Raw genomic sequence first — 19,993 nt, 5'->3', positions numbered from 1 at the left:
GATAGATAGATGAGCAAGACATATATAATGTCCCACCTCCCTGCATATTCTAAGCTGGCACCCTTTTGTGACTTTCATGTGGCACTAAGGTGCTTAGTCTTGTATTTAGCCAAAAAATAAATAATTTAAAAAAATGACATGCGGTCCCCCTATCTTTTGTAGCCAGCTAGGGTAAAGCAAACGGCTGCAGCCTGCAAACCACAGCTGGCAGCTTCACCTTGGCTGGTAATCCAAAACAGAGGGCACCCGACGCTGTTATTTTAAATAATTTAAAACAAAAAACACAGGGTCCCCCGAAATTGGATCACCAGCCAAGGTAAAGCGGACATCTGTGGTCTGGTATTCTCAGACTAGGGAAGTTCACCGTTATTGGACACTCCCCAACCTAAAAATAGCAGGCTGCAGCCGCCCCAGAAGTAGCGCATCCATTAGATGTGCCAGTCCTGGTGTTTTTCCAGCTCATCCCATTGCCCTCGTGCGGTGGCAAACGGGGTAATATATGGAGTTAATACCAGATGTGTAATGTCACCTGGCATCAAGCCCTGGGGTTAGTGATGTCAGGCGTGTATCAGATACCCGACATCACCAACCCAGGCAGTAATAAAAAAAAAAAAATAGGCAAACACATTTTTTGGGGGAAAAACACTCTCCAACACATTCCCTCTTTCAGCAATTTATTAGACAGAAAAACAAATCCATGTCTGGTGTAATACAAGGGGGTCCCACGACGATCCATACCATAGTCAATGTCCCAGTCAATGAAGAACAGAATGTTCCCTATTTGCTGGGAGAGCCGTGCAGTGACCTGAGCTAACATCAATAGGTCAGCCTAGGTCACTGCAGGGCATGACGAGTGCTGCTATCAGGAGGTTAGCGAGGTATATTACCTGCGATGATCGCTGAACTCCTGACAGCAGCACTGTCACTGAGTTCAATGACCGCCGCATTCACAAACAAAGTATCGTGAGCGGCCCGTAACGTCACCACTAGTCACGGTCTCGGGTCGACAGCGAGAGATGATGTGACAAGCGGCGGGCATAGAAGGCAGTGACGACCGCTGACGTCAGGAGGGCAGGACTTCATCACCATAGGTAATGAACTTACTAACCTCCTGACGGTAGCGCTTGTCATCCCCGCGGCTGCTGACACTGCAGTGCGGGCCGCTGCTCACACTGCTGAGCGGGCAGCCGCGGGGCTGGGGCTGGAGCGGGACACTGACTGCACGGGCACCCGACGGAAGTCACACGGAAGTGCTTCCGTGTTGCTTCCGGGAATTTTGCGGACCCATTGACTTGTATTGAGTCACGGTTCGTTATTACGGAACAAAATAGGACATGTTCCATAATAACGGAGCGGACATACGGCATCCGATGTGGTTTTTTTTTTGTAGGATCGGATGCACATGGAAGTGCCACCGTGTGCCATCCGATCCTACACAAAAGACATTGAAAAGATGCTCCTGTCCGTGGGGCCGCAAAAAAACAGGAACTGACCAGGCCAAACGGAACGGTCATGTGAATGAGCCCACCTGCAGCCATTGCAGCGTGTGCGGGCTGTGAGATCAGGAGTCAGCTGACTCTAGTGCCGGACGATAAATTCTGTGTCCCGCTGCAGAAGGATCCGGTAAAATAACAGTTGCATGCGCTGCACATTTAATCCACAGGATCCGGTCATATGCGGTTTGCGGATGATACGGACGACACACAGACTAGGCAAGAGGGAAAAAAAGCAATCTCATGATTCAATGATCAATTATTTTTTTCACATGTTGCGCCGGCTAATAATCATAATTTCTGTACACATACACACACACACACACATTCACTCACTCACTTTCTTCCCCTGGTTGTGCAGAGCTGGCAGCTTCTGATGTCTCTGTGTGATTTCTCTCAGTGCATCCACACAGGGAAGAGGCACGGAGGAGGCTTTGGGTGGAGAGGAGAGTGGGTGTGTTAGACACAGTGGGTGTGTTAGATAAGCTAGACACCGCCCTAGAGCCACAAAGAATTCTGGGACTTGTAGGAACTGAACCCAGGAAGTCAGAAGAGAGATTAACCCCATCAGAGCTGGAGCCAGCAATGAGGATGTGCTGCTAGAGCACAATAAAAGGTAATTTTGCTGAAAAAACATAATAGATGTGTTGAGGGGCACATATTAGCAAGATTTATCAGAAAAAAAAAAATCAGTTTTGGTAACTGGACAACTTCTTTAAGTGGTAAATAGAGTTGATCGGATGGCCACTAATCCGGGGCCGACGGATCACTGCCAGATTTAAAAAAAAGAGTCCGATCTGCTCTGGAATCCGGTGCCCATATAAGTCAATGGGGACCGGAATCCGGAGGTTAAAAACATTTGTGGAGGGGCTAGGAGCAAGCGCGGCATACTTACCGAGGCGCTGTCATGGCGGCACACTCCTTCCGGGTCACGCTGTTACCTTCCGGAGCCGACAATTCAATATTCATTGTTTTCCCCACCCACCGGCGCGTGTGGCTTGCAGCTAGACACGCCCCCACCCTCAGTGGCAGAGAGTCAGCTAACTGCAACCAATCACAGGCGCCAGGACGGCCGGTGGGCGGGGAAAGCAGTACAGTCTGTCGGTCAGTTCACGGTGGTAAAAATAAAAACACTCGGCAGCACAGTTATAGTGCGCGGCTGCAGCCCCAGCTGTCGCGCTGTATCTGTGCTGTGTATACAGTGCCCAGAGTCACACGTGCGAGGCTTTGCCGGGTGCTGCCATGGCAGACTCGTGTGAACCCCTCGCATGTGTGATTCCAGTGAAAGTAAAAAAAAACAAAAAAAAACGATGTGCGGTCCCCTTATTTTCATCCCCAGCCAAGATAACAACGGCTGGGGGCTGGGGATGATCGACCGCTCTCTGTGAGCTCCAGAATGAATGAGCTGCGCATTGAGCGGTGACATCAATCAGGTCATTTGCGGTCACTGCTGGAAGTTCCCACGGTCCTTCATCGCAGGTAACCTGACCTCAGGTGGAGGTCACTGAGTTCACAGACCTGCATCTCCTAGCAGAAAAATCGCAATTTTTTTGGCCAAGAGATGCAGATTTTGTGCTGAAATTTTTATAGCATATTCCTGCATCCAATCTACACCTCCTGGCAAATAAAACGTGGTGTTTTGGCAGATTTTTTTTTGCTGCGGTTATTGTTATAGGATGTATTGTGTACAAGGAAAAAACTCCGTCATCCCTCCGCCGGTAATAAATACTCTGTTAATGGCTGGTTGCATGTGGGCGGAGACCCGAACTGCCCAATCAGTGACTTCCAACAGGTTCAGGACCAGTCCGGTTCCCGAACTGAACTTTATCTAAAATATAACCGAAAAAGCTGAACCCGAACTTCAACGGGTCGGCTTATCTCTATTGGTGCGTAGCCCCACAAAAAAATAATCCATTGGATATCAGATAAAATACTTTAGTTTTCTAATTACAATAATTATCCTTTGTAAAGGGATCATTTTTATAACATAAAGAGCCCAATTTATGTGGCGGCCACGCCCGATTCATGAAGTGGTGCATGCCTCTTCACTCCGTCAGGGACTAGAGTGAAATTTCTGGCATAGGGAACACCACAGATCATCATGAATTTAAGGACCTGTGGTATTACGCCCCCGTTCCACCCAAACCCTGTGTCAGAGTTCCGGGTTTTCCAGTTTTCTTTTGAAAGAGCTTGCCCTTTGTTAACATGGAGTTTTCTGTTCTGTTGCCCTACTTCCTGTCCATCTGTTTAAAAGCTGCCCCTAAAGCTTAGTCCAGTGCCTGAGTATACTCAGGCCATAAAAAGGATTTCGCTGGGGCAATGACTGAGACACGAATAGATCAGCTTTTCTCCATGATTAACTCCTTGCAGCAGGAGATGGAGGCGGTGCAAACTAAGCTTAGAGATGTGGAGGTACAGCTGGGCCATGATCACCAGGTACTGGGTCCGGCTATTCAGGATTTGCAAGTCAGAGTTGAGGCTCAGGAAGCCACCCCCGCTACATCTGTATCAGCTCCCGGTATGCCTAGGTTACCCCCATTTCGTTTCAGTGGTGATCGTAGTCAGTTTCGTGGGTTTGTTAACCAGTGTATACTGTTTTTTGATGTACATGCTGATTATTACCGTTCTGACCGGTCAAAAGTGTTATGTATAATCATGTTGTTAACCTCACGAGCACTGGCTTGGGCTAATCCTATGATAGAGAATCGTGATATCCGTTTAAATAACCTGGATGACTTTTTAACAGCAATGGCGCAAATGTTTGATGATCCTAATCGCCGTGCTACCGCTGAATCGGCTCTGCTTTCCTTACGTCAGGTAAAGCGGTCTGTCGTCGAATTCGCCACTGAGTTCAAAAGGTTAGTGGTAGACACCGACTGGGGAAACAATGCACTGTTGTCCGTTTTCAGAAAGGGTTTGTCCGGTACCATCAAGGACGAGTTAGCTCGTGCTGAATCTCCACAGGATTTTGAACTGTTTCTCCAACACTGTGTGCGTATCGATACCCGCTTGACGGAACGCCGACAGGAAAAATGGGCAGCGGTAAACCGGGTAACCAACTTTGCGTTTCCTTCTAGAGAACCCGCTCACAAGACGCCACGGGAGGCCGAGGATGTTCCTAGGCAAGTGGACACCTGGATGCGGTATTTCCCTTGACTTTGATGTCAACTTCACCAAGAACTCGTCTCTGGTTGTCATTGCCCTAACGCAATCGAAATCCTCAGTACATACAGTAGTATTACACCCTGCCAGTTTTGGAGTGAAAATGGCAAAAGCCACCAGAATTTGGCACAACTATGAACTGATCCAAATTTTTGTGACTTTTCAAAGATTTTGTGCCATTTTTTTGGTATAAAAGCTTTGATAAATTGGGACCAGAGCATTTTTAAAAACTTTCACATATCTAGGATGCATAGTGTCATTCAATTGTCCCCTGTCCCTGCTGGGGATAGAACCTATACCAGCCGTATATTACAATACAAAGGGAAGGGGAAAAGAATGCCCTATCACTAGGGAAAGGGGGAAGTGGTGACCCCTGACAATACAGCTCACCCTCACTGCCCTCAGCAACTTTATATAGGTTCTGCACCTGTCACCGAGCAGGAATACCTCACACCACACTAGGCAAACCTTGATCTGGGCCTAAGTAAGGATGGTACGTATGAGCTCTTCGTCAACATCACTAACGCTAAAGGAGACAAATGGAAACAATACAGAGGAAATACAATTGCTACCACCTGAGCCCAGGTACATAGCAAAAGTCAAACAGTCATCTTAGGACTGAGGAGCAGCTACCACAGAAGTCTCAGGAACAACAGGAGGAGACGACCTCTGCAAATCACAGCCAGGAACAACTATAAACTTCACCCAAAGCACCCCAGGGTAAGGTTTCTAAAGGAAGTCAGAGACTGACAACAGAGGAAAAACTGACAGTTTCCCAGAGTCATGGAGTCCACTGCTGTAGAAAATGAGAACTGTCAGATAACAACACGTGCTGCAAATTTCTGGGATTTTTCCAACACTTCTGCCACTGGATTGTCAGCCAGCCGTGACATCTCCGTGACATCCCCTCACTATTTTTGTGAGAAATGCCTACAGCTCTGCCTCAACTCCAGAGGTTCTGAGGAAAAATCATCACATCTAAACAATAGAGAAAGACAGGCATGAAGAATATACATTTACAAGCATTTATTAACAAAACAAGTTTTGAAATGCAATTATATACAATGTGATATACTTCAGAGTTCCTATCTCCAATCTGGGGCTGCTCTTTTAGCAGTGGGTAAATTGAGATTAGTGAATTATCTAAATATAATCTAGTATCAAAACTTTTCTCAAATGTTCATAAAGGCTCTCGAAATACCCAACTTACTAGCAAAGTGGAGCCTGAATTTCCATTTTGTGGGATCTCAGTGTGCAGAGCGGGACCCCACAAATCTTTGCAGCTGCTCTAAGCATGAGAAATAGTTTTCTCAACTACTCCAACGCTGTCACATACTTTTTTAAGGTTTTATTGAACTGCTTAAGGATGCCGCAGAGCTGGGGTCGTAGAGCTCACGCTATCAGTGATCACTGAGGGTTGTGGGATCTCACAACCTGGAAGTTCCTTTTCGGGGACATTAGGGACACTTCTAAAAGTTTTGGTACTGGATTATATTTAAAAAAATCACTAATCTGCGGCTCTTCACTGTTTAAGTAAATAATAAAGGCAGCCACAGATTTGTGATAAGCCCTATTTAAAGGGAAAGTCATCAAACACATTGCACTAGAAACTACGGGATATTACCCCTGTAACAGTGTCACTAGCAGATTCCCCCATAACAGTGCGTCATGACCACATTTTTCCTTCAATCTTTTTCCCTATTTTTCTCCAGCAAAACCTAGGTGTGTCTTATAGTCCAAAAAATACGATAAGTTTAAAAAGAGAGAACATTTTTCTTTCCCTCACCAATTCTTACTTGAGCAATTGTAGCCGACTTTTGGATATACCCTTTGAATTATGATACATCATGATGGCTTCTCCCGTGTGACTCATCTGACAAAAGTACCTCATTAATGAAAAAAACATTTGCCAAATTCTGAAAGCAAGAATGGCTGCTCCTCTCTGTTGGTTTTCTGATGGTCGCAAAGACTTGATTTACCAGTTATACATTTCAATTACTCACAACATGAAAAGGTTCCTTCCCTGTGCGGCTTCTTCACATATTTAACAAGATCTGATTTCTAAGAATAACATTTTCCACCTTCAGAACATAAAAATGGTTTATTTTGTGTGATATTTTTGATGGTAAACAAGACCTGATTTCCTAGTAAAACATTTACCACATTCTGGGCATGAAATTGGCTTCTCCCTTGTGTGAGATCTTTGATGAACAACAAGGTGTGATTTCTCAATAAAATATTTCCCACACTCTGAACATGAAAATGGCTTCTCCCCTGTGTGATTTTTTTGATGTCTAACAAGGTGTGATTTCTGACTAAAACATTTCCCACACTCTGAACATGAAAATGGCTTCTCCCCTGTGTGAGTTCTCTGATGTCTAACAAGATTTGATTCCTGGATAAAACATTTCCCACACTCTGAACATGAAAATGGCTTCTCCCCGGTGTGACATATTTGATGCTCAAGAAGTTGTGATTTCCAAGTAAAACATTTCCCACACTCTGAACATAAAAATGGCTTCTCCCCTGTGTGATTTTTTTGATGTTTAACAAGGTCTGATTTCTGAATAAAACATTTCTCACACTCTGAACATGAAAATGGTTTCTCCCCTGTGTGAGCTCTTTGATGCCAAACAAGAACTGATTTCCGAATAAAACATTTCCCACACTCTGAACATGAAAATGGCTTCTCCCCTGTGTGAATTTTCTGATGGCTAACAAGATTTGATTTCTGAATAAAACATTTCCCACACTCTGAACATGAAAATGGCTTCTCCCCTGTGTGAGTTCTCTGATGTCTAACAAGATTTGATTCCTGGATAAAACATTTCCCACACTCTGAACATGAAAATGGCTTCTCCCCGGTGTGACATATTTGATGCTCAAGAAGTTGTGATTTCCGAAAAAAACATTTCCCACACTCTGAACATGAAAATGGCTTCTCCCCTGTGTGATTTTTTTGATGTCTAACAAGGTGTGATTTCTGAATAAAACATTTCCCACACTCTGAACATGAAAATGGCTTCTCCCCTGTGTGAGTTCTCTGATGTCTAACAAGATTTGATTCCTGGATAAAACATTTCCCACACTCTGAACATGAAAATGGCTTCTCCCCGGTGTGACATATTTGATGCTCAAGAAGTTGTGATTTCCAAGTAAAACATTTCCCACACTCTGAACATGAAAATGGCTTCTCCCCTGTGTGAATTTTCTGATGTGTAACAAGGTGTGATTTCTGAGTAAAACATTTCCCACACTCTGAACATAAAAATGGCTTCTCCCCTGTGTGATGTTTCTGATGTATAACAAGGTGTGATTTCTGAATAAAACATTTCCCACACTCTGAACATGAAAATGGCTTCTCCCCTGTGTGAGTTCTCTGATGTCTAACAAGGTCTGATTCCTGGATAAAACATTTCCCACACTGTGAACATGAAAATGGTTTCTCCCTTGTAGGAGCCTTTTCATGTTCCACATGCCTTCTGTAACTTTTATTTTGCTTACAATTCTGTAATAAATTGGAATTTTGGACTTGTTTGAAAAGATCAGGTGATAAAGCTTTCCAAGGAAGGACTGGAGGTATATCTGGGGCAGCAGCATGCTCTTCATATGTATCATGTGTGATACTTTGATCATCTGTTTTAAATTCTGAAGATATTAGATTTCCATCTGAACTCCTGATATAGTCATCGGCTAAAAATAAACACAATGTTATTATTTTTTATGATATAATTTTGAAAGTAGATTTATTTTTTTAAACCATAACATAAGAAATTAAATTAGGAAACAAATTATTCTGAATCTGTTCTTCAATTTCGAGATTTAAGAGTTACATCTTTGTTAATTCGGACCTCCCATTCCTAGCACCAGTTCTCTGGAATGTGCTACATTAAAAATTCTGATTGATTGTCGCAATGTGGATAATTATTTCGGTCTAATATAGCGCAAAAAGGATATTTGCTGATATTAATTATTTGAACTTTATTGAATAGGCACTCCTATTATTACAACGCGTTTCAGCAGAGTTGCTTTCATCAGGTAAAATAGGACTACTCCTATTTTACCTGATGAAAGCAACTCTGCTGAAACGCGTTGTAATAATAGGAGTGCCTATTCAATAAAGTTCAAATAATTAATATCAGCAAATATCCTTTTTGCGCTATATTAGACCGAAATAATTATCCATTTACCCCCTCCCTGTTGGGAATCGGTATTAGCAGCAAAGGACCTGCTGACATATAAAAAAATCCAGCTGGTTAGCTGGAGGAGAGAGGAACAAGAACCTGATTTCCATGGTGCCGGTGGAAATCAGTAGCCGACAACGATACCCACAATCTGGATGTTGGAAGCCTGGACATAGGATCTGTTCGGAGGAACTCCAGACTGATTAGCCTTCACTGAAGTTGTGCGGGGGCGCACAACCAACAAAGGTGAGCAATTCTAATTTTTTAAACGCTAAAAGGATTCCACGGGTGCTTCTCATAGTGCGCTTGTTTTATTATCTATTTTTGATTGTCGCAATGTGACTGTAGAATAATGAGGGACAGGGGGCTGTTATACTTTCCCTCATGCTAGGAGACCTTAGGCTATCCCTAACCTCTGGATTACCCCTGAACGTGGAAGGAAGGAGCAGGAGTATGATGGAAAGACTAAATTACGTACTGGTAATGGGATTTTCCTGAGTCCACGACAGCACCCACGAGAGAGGGATCCGCCCCCTTCAGGACAGGAAACCTACAGATAAAAAGGGGCGGTCCCCCTCCCTCATCAGTTGGTTGCAGAGAAACGGGAGAGGGCAAAGAAAAGGGCGGCACAACACCCCCCCATGCCGGGACGCAAGACCAGAGACCCAGAGGCGAGGCAGGAAGGCCGAGGCGCCAGGCCAGGTGCAAGGCCAGGGAGGCGCAAGGCGCCAGAGGCGCAAGGCAGGAGCGCCGCAAGGAGCAAGGCACAAAAGCGCAAAGCCTAGAGACGCAGGACTAGAATTACAGACCCACACGTCCAAGAGTCACAGAGGCCAAGAGTCACAGAGGCCAAGACGCACAGAGGCCAAGACGCACAGAGGCCAAGACGCACAGAGGCCAAGACGCACAGAGGAACAGAGGCACAAGGGCCAAGAGGCACAGAGGCACAAGGGCCAAGAGGCACAAGGGCCAAGAGGCACAAGGGCCAAGAGGCACAAGGGCCAAGAGGCACAGAGGCCAAGAGACAGACACAGAGGCACAAGGGCCAAGAGGCACAAGGGTCAAGAGGCACAGAGGCACAAGGGCCAAGAGACACAGAGGCACAAGAGCCAAGAGGCACAAAAGCCAAGAGGCACAGAGGCCAAGAGACACAGAGGCCAAGAGACACAGAGGTCAAGAGACACAGACACAGAGGCACAGGGGCCAAGAGGCACAAAAGCCAAGAGGCCCAGAGGCCAAGAGACACAGACACAGAGGCACAAGGGCCAAGAGGCACAAGGGCCAAGAAGCACAAGGCAAGAGGCACAGAGGCACCGAGGCCAAGAGGCCAAGAAGCACAGAGGCCAAGAGGCACAGAGGCCAAGAGGCACAGAGGCACAAGGGCCAAGAGGCACAGAGGCACAAGTGCCAAGAGGCACAGAGGCACAAGTGCCAAGAGGCACAGAGGCACAAGGGCCAAGAGGCACAAAAGCCAAGAGGCACAGCGGCCAAGAGGCACAGCGGCCAAGAGGCACAGAGGCCAAGAGGCACAGAGGCCAAGAGGCACAGCGGCCAAGAGGCACAGAGGCACAGAGGCACAAGTGCCAAGAGGCACAGAGGCACAAGGGCCAAGAGGCACAAAAGCCAAGAGGCACAAAGGCCAAGAGGCACAGCGGCCAAGAGGCACAGCGGCCAAGAGGCACAGAGGCCAAGAGGCACAGAGGCCAAGAGGCACAGCGGCCAAGAGGCACAGCGGCCAAGAGGCACAGAGGCACAGAGGCACAGAGGCACGGGGCCAGGAGGCCCAGAGGCCAGGAAGCCACAGAGGCCAGGAAGCTACAGAGGCCAGGAAGCTACAGAGGCCAGGAAGCCACAGAGGCCAGGAGGCCAGAAAGCTATAGAGGCCAGAAAGCTACAGAGGCCAGAAAGCCACAGAGGCCGGGAAGCCACAGAGGTCAGAAGGCCACCGAGGCCAGGAAGCCATAGAGGCCAGAAAGCCACAGAGGCCAGGAATCCACAGAGGCCACAGCGGCCAGGAGGCCCAGACCAGGAAGCCCCGAGACCAGGGGGTACAGAGGCCAGGAAGCACAGAGGCCAAAAGCATAGAAGCCAGGAAGCACGGAGGCCAGGAAGCACAGAGGCAGGAGGCACGAGGCCAGGAGGCAACCGAGGCACGTGGCCAGGAAGCACAAGGCACAGAGGCAGGAGACACAGAGGCCCGAAGGCAGGAGGCACCGAGGCCAGCAGGCACAGAGGCCAGGAGGCACAGAGGCCCCAGGCCAGGAGGCACCGAGGCCCCAGGCCAGGAGGCACAGCGGACCAAGGCCAGGAGGCACAGCGGACCAAGGCCAGGAGGCACAGCGGACCAAGGCCAGAAGGCACAGAGGCATAGAGGCACAAGACCAGGAAGCACGAGGCGAGGAAACACGAGGCGAAGAGACACAGAGGCCCGAGGCCAGGAGGCCCGGGCCAGGAGGTACAGAGACCAGGAGGCCAGGAGGCCCAGAGGCACGAAGCTAGGAGGCGCAAGGGCCAGGAGGCACAGAGGCCAGGAGGCTCAGAGGCCAGGAGGTCCAGAGGCCACAGAGGCCAGGAGGCCCAGAGGCCACAGAGGCCAGGACGCCCAGAGGCCAGGATGCCCAGAGGCCACAGAGGCCAGGAGGTCCAGAGGCCACAGAAGCCAAGAGGCCCAGAGGACACGGAAGCCAAGAGGCCCAGAGGCCACAAGGCTCAGATGCCACAGAGGCCAGGAGGACACACAGGCCACAGAGGCCAGGAGGGCACAGAGGCCACAGGGGCCAGGAGACACAGCGGCCACAGGGGCCAGGACACACAAGGCCACAGGGGCCAGGAGGCCACAGAGGGTACAGGGGCCAGGAGTCCACAGAGGCCAGGAGGCCACAGAGGGCACAGGGGCCAGGAGGCCACAGAGGCCACAGGGGCCAGGAGGCCACAGAGGCCACAGGGGCCAGGAGGCCACAGGGGCCAGGAGTCCACAGAGGCCACAGAGGCCGGGCCACAGCGGGCAGAAGGCCCAGAGGCCACAGAGGCCAGGAGGCCACAGGGGCTAGGAGGCCCAGCCGCCGGCCCATGCGGCAGAATCCAGCACCAAAGGCCCGCTCCCGGACCTGAAGCAACGTACCGACCCCGGACTGGTGGTCAGGGGGAAGTGCAGGCAGAGACACTTTCTCCGATCTTCCGTGCACTGCCAATCACCGCCGAGGAGACAGAGCGCGGACGCGGCAGGCGCCGGACACACGTCCCCCCGCATGCACACGCCATGCAGCCGGAAGGCGCAGCCCGCGACACAGGGAGAGGCGCCGGCCTCCGTGCACTGCCGGCGACAGACAGCAACTTACCGACCATGCGGCGTCCGGCTCAGGAAGGAGGGGTCCACGGGCTTCACCAGGAACCTTCCCGTTCCACTCCCCCGGAAGCGCTCCTGTGCACTTCCGGGTCACGGCAGCAGAGAACGCGCGCCGACGCGGCAGGGCCCCCCCTGCCGCGCACGAGCAGAGCAACCCGGAAGAAGCAGGCACGCTCACGTGCAGGCGTCATTTCCCCGGAGGCAAAGCCGGACCAAAGGAAAGAGGACGAGGTGCACCGGAGGACGGAGTCCACGAGGGGAGCTCCACCGACCGTGCTTCTGGACCCCGAGCTCCGCCGTTCCCTCGGAGACCGCACGGACTCAACCGGACCCAGGTACTGTAGGTTCCTCTCCATGCAGGACAGGAAACCAACTGATGAGGGAGGGGGACCGCCCCTTTTTATCTGTAGGTTTCCTGTCCTGAAGGGGGCGGATCCCTCTCTCGTGGGTGCTGTCGTGACGAAAGGAAAATATAGATTAAGACAGATGGGAAAACCAAAATTCAGACACACTTCAAACTCACAGAAATAAACAGTGAGAGACTAAAGGAGAAAAGCAAGAGCAGGAAGGCAGAAACAAAAAGACAAGGGTTAACACAACTGCTCACAGCAATAATGCACAACAATCACTAGTTTGTATCACAACACCTCACCAGACCTGTATAGGTAAACTATAGCTGGCATTAATGGAATAGTCCAGCCAGCATATACAGAAGGGGAGCAAATTATACTGACTCCACTACAGCATGTGATCAAAGAGATTAACAAGGAGCCCAGCAGAGTATTATGCCTGCTTTACACGCTTCAATAAATCTTTCAATCCGTCGACGGGGTCAAGTTGTAAGTGACGCACATCCGGCATCGTTCGTGACGTATTTGCGTGTGACACCTACGTGCGATCAAGATTGAACGCAAATACGGTGATCGCATACACGTCGTTTATTCCTCATACATTGGATGTTTTGTTGCACGAACCTAGTCAATTGAAACGTGTGACATCCCTCATATGATTGTGATGTCTGAGGCTATGTGCGCAGGTGTGCGCTCTGCACCGCAGCTTTAAAAAGGTCCGCTTCAGAGCGCAGCTGAAAAGCTGCGTTCTGAAGCGCCTCACAATGTCTGTCATTCACTAATCTTTGTCAGTCGGTCACTATCTCTGTCCCTTTCTCTCTGTCCATGTCAGTCTATCCCTCTTACCCCCTCTCATACTCACCGATCCCCGGCGCGGCGCTGCACAGCATTCACACTGCTGCGGCGGCTTTTACTATTTTGAAAAAGCCGGCCGCTCATTAAACAATCTCGTATTCCCTGCTTTCCCCGCCCACCGGCGCCTATGATTGGTTGCAGTGAGACACGCCCCCACGATGAGTGACAGGTGTCTCACTGCACCCAATCACAGCAGCCGGTGGGCGTGTCTATACTGTGCAGTGAAATAAATAATTAAATAATTAAAAAAAACGGCGTGCGGTCCCCCCCCATTTTAAAACCAGCCAGATAAAGCCATACGGCTGAAGGCTGGTATTCTCAGGATGGGGAGCTCCACGTTATGGGGAGCCCCCCAGCCCAACAATATCAGCCTGCAGCCGCCCAGAATTGCCGCATACATTAGATGCAACAGTTCTGGGACTGTACCCGGCTCTTCCCGATTTGCCCTGGTGCTTTGGCAAATCGGGGAAATAAGGAGTTAATGGCAGCCCATAGCTGCCACTAAATCCTAGATTAATCATGTCAGGCGTCTCCCCGAGATACCTTCCATGATTAATCTGTAAGTGACAGTAAATAAACACACACACACCTGAAAAAATCCTTTATTATAAATAAAAAACACAAACATATACCCTCGTTCTCCACTTTATTCAGCCCGAAAAAGCCCTCCATGTCCGGCGTAATCCAGGATGATCCAGCGTCGCATCCAGCTCTGCTGCATAGAGGTGACAGGAGCTGCAGATGACACCGCCGCTCCTGTCAGCTCCACGCAGCAAATGAAGACAGCCGCGCGATCAGCTGAGCTGTCACTGAGGTTACCCGCGGCCACCGCTGGATCCAGTGGTGGCCGCGGGTAACCTCAGTGACAGCTCAGCTGATCGCGCGGCTGTCTTTATTTGCTGCGTGGAGGTGACAGGAGCGGCGGTGTATTCTGCTGCTCCTGTCACCTCCATGCAGCAGAGCTGGATGCGACGCTGGATCATCCTGGATTACGCCGGACATGGAGGGCTTTTTCGGGCTGAATAAAGTGGAGAACGAGGGTATATGTTTGTGTTTTTTATTTATAATAAAGGATTTTTTCGGGTGTATGTGTTTATTTACTGTCACTTACAGATTAATCATGGAAGGTATCTCGTGGAGACGCCTGACATGATTAATCTAGGATTTAGTGGCAGCTATGGGCTGCCATTAACTCCTTATTACCCCGATTTGCCAAGAGCCGGGTACAGTCCCAGAACTGTCGCATCTAATGTCGCATCATGAAGATTCACGAATTACACTAGGTATGGTACCAGAAGACGGTTAACAATGAACCCTGGAGTGTCCGTACATGATACAGGCATCTTTCCTAGTGTTTAACTGAACCGAACCTCTCGAGCCCCATTGAAACCAATGGCAGGCAGACACAAACACATTATAAATGTACACATACAGTTAATAAACATTGCCATAACACTTACCTGTCCCCGCGATGCGTCCTGCACTCCCGCCGCTTTTCCTTTCGATAATCGCGACCTCCTGGTAACCAGCACTGATGATAGGACCTATCGTGACGTCAAAATAGCATGTGACCAGTCACGTGTCTATTATCTCATTGGTTACAGACTGGTCACATGGCTAGACGTCATGCTAGGTCCTGTCATTGCATCTCTCCGGTACACGGTGCACGTTTATCTCCGTGTACCGGCGACATGCTCTGGCACACGGTCGACTCCCTGTTCCGTTATTCAACGGCTGCCACAGCCGGTCAATAACGGAGATCACCGTTGCTATAGCAACCTGCCTGTCAGCGGTGACGTCACCGCTTACAGCCAGCAGCTTCTGGTCACTCACGGAGTAAAAAGACTGCACGAGGAACAGCAGCGTCTTCTTCCCATGCAGCGCTGCTGATGTAGCAGAGCTGCATAAGTTGAAGGAGAAAGAAGACAGAAGACCATGGATCGTGGAGGGATAAGAGGGAGTAATAAACATGGAGTCTCTAAGTGTGGCTGTGTTCTTATTTCTATTAAAATATTTTTTCTCTGTGTGGTGTCTTTTTTTTTAACCCTTTATTGGAGATTCTTAATGGCCGGGTCAAACTTGCCTGACATTAAGAATCTCTGGCTTAATACTAGCTAGTAAAACAAAGCTAGTATTAACTCATTATTACCCAGCGAGCCTCCGGCATCAGGGCAGCTGGAAGAGTTGGATATAGCGCCAGATGATGGTGCTTCTATGAAACCGCCATTTTCTGGGGCGGCTGCGGATTGCAATTCGCAGCAGAGGGGCCCAGAAAGCTCAGACTAACCTGTGCTGCGGATTCCAATCCCCAGCTGCCTAGTTGTACCTGGCTGGACATAAAAATTGGGCGAAGACCACGTCATTTTTTTTTAATTATTTCATGAAATTCATTAAATAATTAATAAAAAAAAGGACTTCCCTATATTTTTGGTTCCCAGTCGGGTACAAATAGGCAGCTGGGGGTTGGGGGCAGCCCGTAGGTGCCTACTGTACCTGGCTAGCATACAAAAATATGGCGAAGCCCACGTCATTTGTTTTTTAATTATTTCATGAAATTCATGAAATAATTAAAAATCGGGCTTCCCTATATTTTTGGTTCCCAGCCAGCCGGGTACAAATAGGCAGCTGTGGGTTAGGGGCAGCCCATAGGTGCCTGCTGTACCTGGCTAGCATACAAAAATAAGGCGAAGCCCACGTAATTTTTTTGGTGGGCAAAAAACTCCTGCATGCAGTCCTAGATGGAGTATGCCGAGCCTTGTAGTTCTGCAGCTGCTGTCTGCTCTCCTGCATACACTAGCGAACGGAGCATGCTGAGCCTTGTTGTTCTGCAGCTGCTGTCTGCTCTCCTCCATACAGACATACTGCAGCTGCGGAACTACAAGGCTCAGCATACTCCATCCAGGACTGTATGCAGGAGTTTCCCCCCCCCCCAAAAAAAAAATAATTATGTGGGCTTCGCCATGTTTTTGTATGCTAGCCAGGTACAGCAGGTAGCTACGGGCTGCCCCCAACCCCCAGCTGCCTATTTGTACCCAGCTGGGAACCAAAAATATAGGGAAGCCCTTTTTTTATTATTTCATGAATTTCATGAAATAATTAAAAAACAAAATGACGTGGGCTTCGCCCAATTTTTGTGTCCAGCCAGGTACAACTAGGCAGCTGGGGATTGGAATCTGCAGCTCAGAGTGCCCAAGCTTTCTGGGCACCCATGCTGCAAATTGCAGTCCGCAGCCGCCCCAGAAAATGGCGCTTTCATAGAAGCGCCATCTTCTGGCGCTGTATCCAACTCTTCCAGCTACCCTGAAGCCGGGTGGCTCGCTGGGTAATAATGGGGTTGGGGCTAGCTGTATATTATCAACTGGCCCTAAGCCCGAAATTCATGGTGTCACGCCAATATTAGACATGGCCACCATGAATGTTTAGTACCGATAAAAAGAACCACAACACACAGAAAAATATTTTTATTATAAATAAAACACAACACAATTAGTGACTCCATCTTTATTGAAATAAAGAACCCCCCTCTGCAGTAACCCTGGGTTAAGGGTCCCGCGCCGTCCAATCCGGATCCAATATCTGATCGGTCTGCTGGAAGGCAAAGCGATCAGATGATGTGTCAGGTTCAAGGGCCTGAATCACATGACACAGCAGCTGATTGTATAAAAGCCGTTTATACAATCAGCTGATGCATCAGTGCAAAAAAAACAAAACAAAGTACACACTTCAGTGCAGACTCCTGTCCGACAGCATCAGCTGATAGTTTAGGCGGTAAAAAGCCAGCCAAACCGCTCGACTTATAGTGTAAGCTGATTCCGTCATGTGACCGCATCAGCTGATCATCGCCAGGTCTGAGGAAGAGAAAAAGAGAAGAGAATCGGTGATCGATGAGTAGCAAAGGGAGAGGGATTGTGCTGGGGATGCAGGACGCATACAGATAGCAACATGTGCACATAGCCTTACTGTGAAAATCTACGTTTATGGTGATCGAACCGTTCTCGAACCTAACTCGAACTGTCGAGCTTTTAGCAAAAAGCTCGAGTTCGATCTCGAGCACCCCCCAAAATCACTCGAACATGAAATTGGCGAACCTCGAACATCGCTCAACTCTAGTCAGAAGTCGTTTGGCTAGTCATTGATGTCTTAATGACCTCTACCAGCTTCATGATTGCTACTGGATTAAAGAAATGCAGCCCTACGAACTGATCCTGCCTAGTTGTGGAGTTGGCTATGTCAGTTATTACCAATAAGAATGTGTTGCTGGCAAATATGGTGTGTTCTGGTGCAAATTTGTCCAGTGTCTTGATTAGTGCGTTTTTCACTTCCAAGTTTTTTATCATGGCTTCCACCACCAGATCATTGCTGTGCACCACGGCCGCTGGGTCTGTGCTTGTGCTGAAGTTTGAGAGGGTTTTGCTGATGAACTGTGAAGCAGCCTCAGGCTTGTCCGCAAACATCTTCTTAGTGACCCTTTTCCAGCTGTCTACAATACTTTTGGCAGATTTTTTTCAAGATGTCATCAGTCTCGTCCACTAAAACAACAGTGTGTCCGGTTGCTGCAGCTACCTGCGCTATCCGGACACCCATCAGGCCTCCTCCGATCACAGTCACGTGCTTTATAGTCAGCTTCTTCGCGGTGGCACTGGAGGTCATACATTTCGCTATGAGCTACCAGCAAGAGGAGGCCATGCCTGCTTGTACTGCTGGGAGCTGAAGGGCATGCGAGTGATGTCAGCACAGCGCGCCGTGATGATTTAGTCGCACAATCTTTTTCACAACTCTGTGTTGCACAAAAAAATTGATTGAAAAGTGATTTCTGACAAAATTCTGGCATATTAATTTGAAGGATCAAGGTCTAGGTGTCAAATCTCCTTCTGTAGGTGTCTCCAATCCTTCCAGGGTAGTTTGCCAGTAGTTCACATTCTCTAAAGCAATAATTTTATTACATATTTTTTGGTAGTTTCAAAATTTGGTATTTCAGTGTGCGGCTGTAACGCTTTCTTTTCTAATATTCAGCTACATCTACACACACACACACACACACACACACACACACACACACACACACACACACACACACACACACACACCAGCCTGTCTCCTCTTCAGCTTTCTACTCCTGCAATTAAGAGACCTTTGGTCACATGACGCGATGTCAAAAAGGTTCTTAAGCAGTCCTATAATCGGCATATAAACACTGGGGCCGCTAGGAGAATGGGGGCCCTGTGAAATTGCCCAGTTTGCTCTCCCTTTCCACTAATACCAGTCCTGCATGCCAGCCTGTGTCCTGTTCAATTCTTTTAGACTCCAGCAATTAAGAGACCTTTGTTTACATCATGTCACATGACTTCATCAAAGGTCCTTAAACAATCAACCTAAGAATACAACTGATGGGGTCCCTAAGAGAGTGGGGTTCCTGAGACATTGCGCAGTTTGACTCCTCCCAACTCCTGACTGTAACTAGGGCTTATTTTTAGGGAAACAGGGTATTCATGAACCCTCTGCAGGTCTTTGAGTTGCCTTCATAACAACATAGAGAAGACACTAGAAGCAAACAGCAGAAGAAGAAGAAGCAAAGAAAATACAGCTGAAAAAACCCAGAGCAGAAAGTCTAAAAATGTAAACACAAAATTAGTGTAGAAAGTACATGAGTAGATATCTCTTACAGGATAGAGATGGAGGAAACACATCCTGAGGAACATCGGGATCTTCTTGGTTACAGTCCTGTGGGAGAAGAGGATGGGGACATCTCTCTGGTGTTGTCCTCTTACTGGATAGACCTGGAGGAGACACATACAGGGACTGAATTCATTCCTTACATACAGATAATTATAGGCCGTGTGTATTTAGTCCTGTCTATTACCTGGTGATGTGAGGGGCCGGGGAACCTCCATCATGACGTCCTTGTACAGATCTTTGTGTCCTTCTAAATACTCCCACTCCTCCATGGAGAAATAGACGGTGACGTCCTGACACCTTATAGGAACCTGACACATACAATGATACCAGAAATATCTAAAAAAACTGACCCGCACATCCAACAAATGTGAACAGGTGCTAACTGAAAAAACATAGTAGCTATAAATGCAAACAGTTACACACTGAAAAAGCCAAAAATAAACTAGGGAAAATATGGCACTGCATTACTGCAAAAGAGAGATACAGTGGTACCTTGCTTAACGAGAACAATCCGTTCTGGGACTGTGCTTGTTAAACAAGGTACTCGTTCAGCAAAGCAAGATTTCCCATAGGAAATCATTGCAGTGCTGACGATCCGTTCCACAACGGGTTAAATGTCCCATCCTGGTCCCCTATTCTGTCATTCCACACATGTACAAACACACACAAACATGTACAAACACACACAAACTCACACAAACACGCACATACTACATGCTCACCTTACATTCCGCTCCATCGCCGGTCTCCTGGGAGTTGCTGTTCACCAGTACGGGGCCGGGCCGTGTATCGCGTTTCCATAACGACGAGGCAGGAACTTCCCTGCTAGAGCGCTGACGTCAAGGCAGAGCTGCTTGCCTCTGATTGGCCAGCGCTCTGCCATTCAGCAGCGGTGACAGGAAGTTCCTCCCTCGTCGCTATGGAGGC

General features: G+C 48.4%; 1 protein-coding gene across 1 annotated transcript; it reads right to left on the bottom strand.

The window, feature by feature from the left end:
• Positions 1 to 5,695: 5,695 nt before the first annotated feature.
• LOC142262763 (uncharacterized) lies at positions 5,696 to 19,351 on the bottom strand. Its single transcript, XM_075332191.1, has 3 exons — positions 19,251 to 19,351; positions 19,054 to 19,167; positions 5,696 to 8,348 (listed from the first exon to the last, which is right to left on the bottom strand). The coding sequence occupies exons 1-3, from the start codon at positions 19,333 to 19,335 to the stop codon at positions 6,757 to 6,759; spliced, it is 1,791 nt and encodes a 596-aa protein (XP_075188306.1). The 5' UTR covers positions 19,336 to 19,351; the 3' UTR covers positions 5,696 to 6,756.
• Between the last annotated feature and the right edge of the window lie 642 nt (positions 19,352 to 19,993).

Source organism: Anomaloglossus baeobatrachus, unplaced genomic scaffold (genome assembly GCF_048569485.1).
Source record: "Anomaloglossus baeobatrachus isolate aAnoBae1 unplaced genomic scaffold, aAnoBae1.hap1 Scaffold_2529, whole genome shotgun sequence".
In the NCBI taxonomy this organism is placed as follows: domain Eukaryota; kingdom Metazoa; phylum Chordata; class Amphibia; order Anura; family Aromobatidae; genus Anomaloglossus; species Anomaloglossus baeobatrachus.
The sequence above is the reverse complement of the archived record's forward strand: the minus strand, read 5'-3'. Positions and strand labels throughout refer to the sequence as shown.

What these genes read in the sequence shown, in the direction of transcription:
- LOC142262763 (XM_075332191.1), bottom strand. Translation starts at nt 19,335, where the DNA reads ATGGAGGAGTGGGAGTATTTAGAAGGACACAAAGATCTGTACAAGGAC. An exon ending in CCGGCCCCTCACATCACCAG is followed by an intron (nt 19,168 to 19,250) that starts GTAATAGACAGG and finishes TGTCTCCTCCAG; the next exon opens with GTCTATCCAGTAAGAGGACA. An exon ending in GTTTCCTCCATCTCTATCCT is followed by an intron (nt 8,349 to 19,053) that starts GTAAGAGATATC and finishes GTTTATTTTTAG; the next exon opens with CCGATGACTATATCAGGAGT.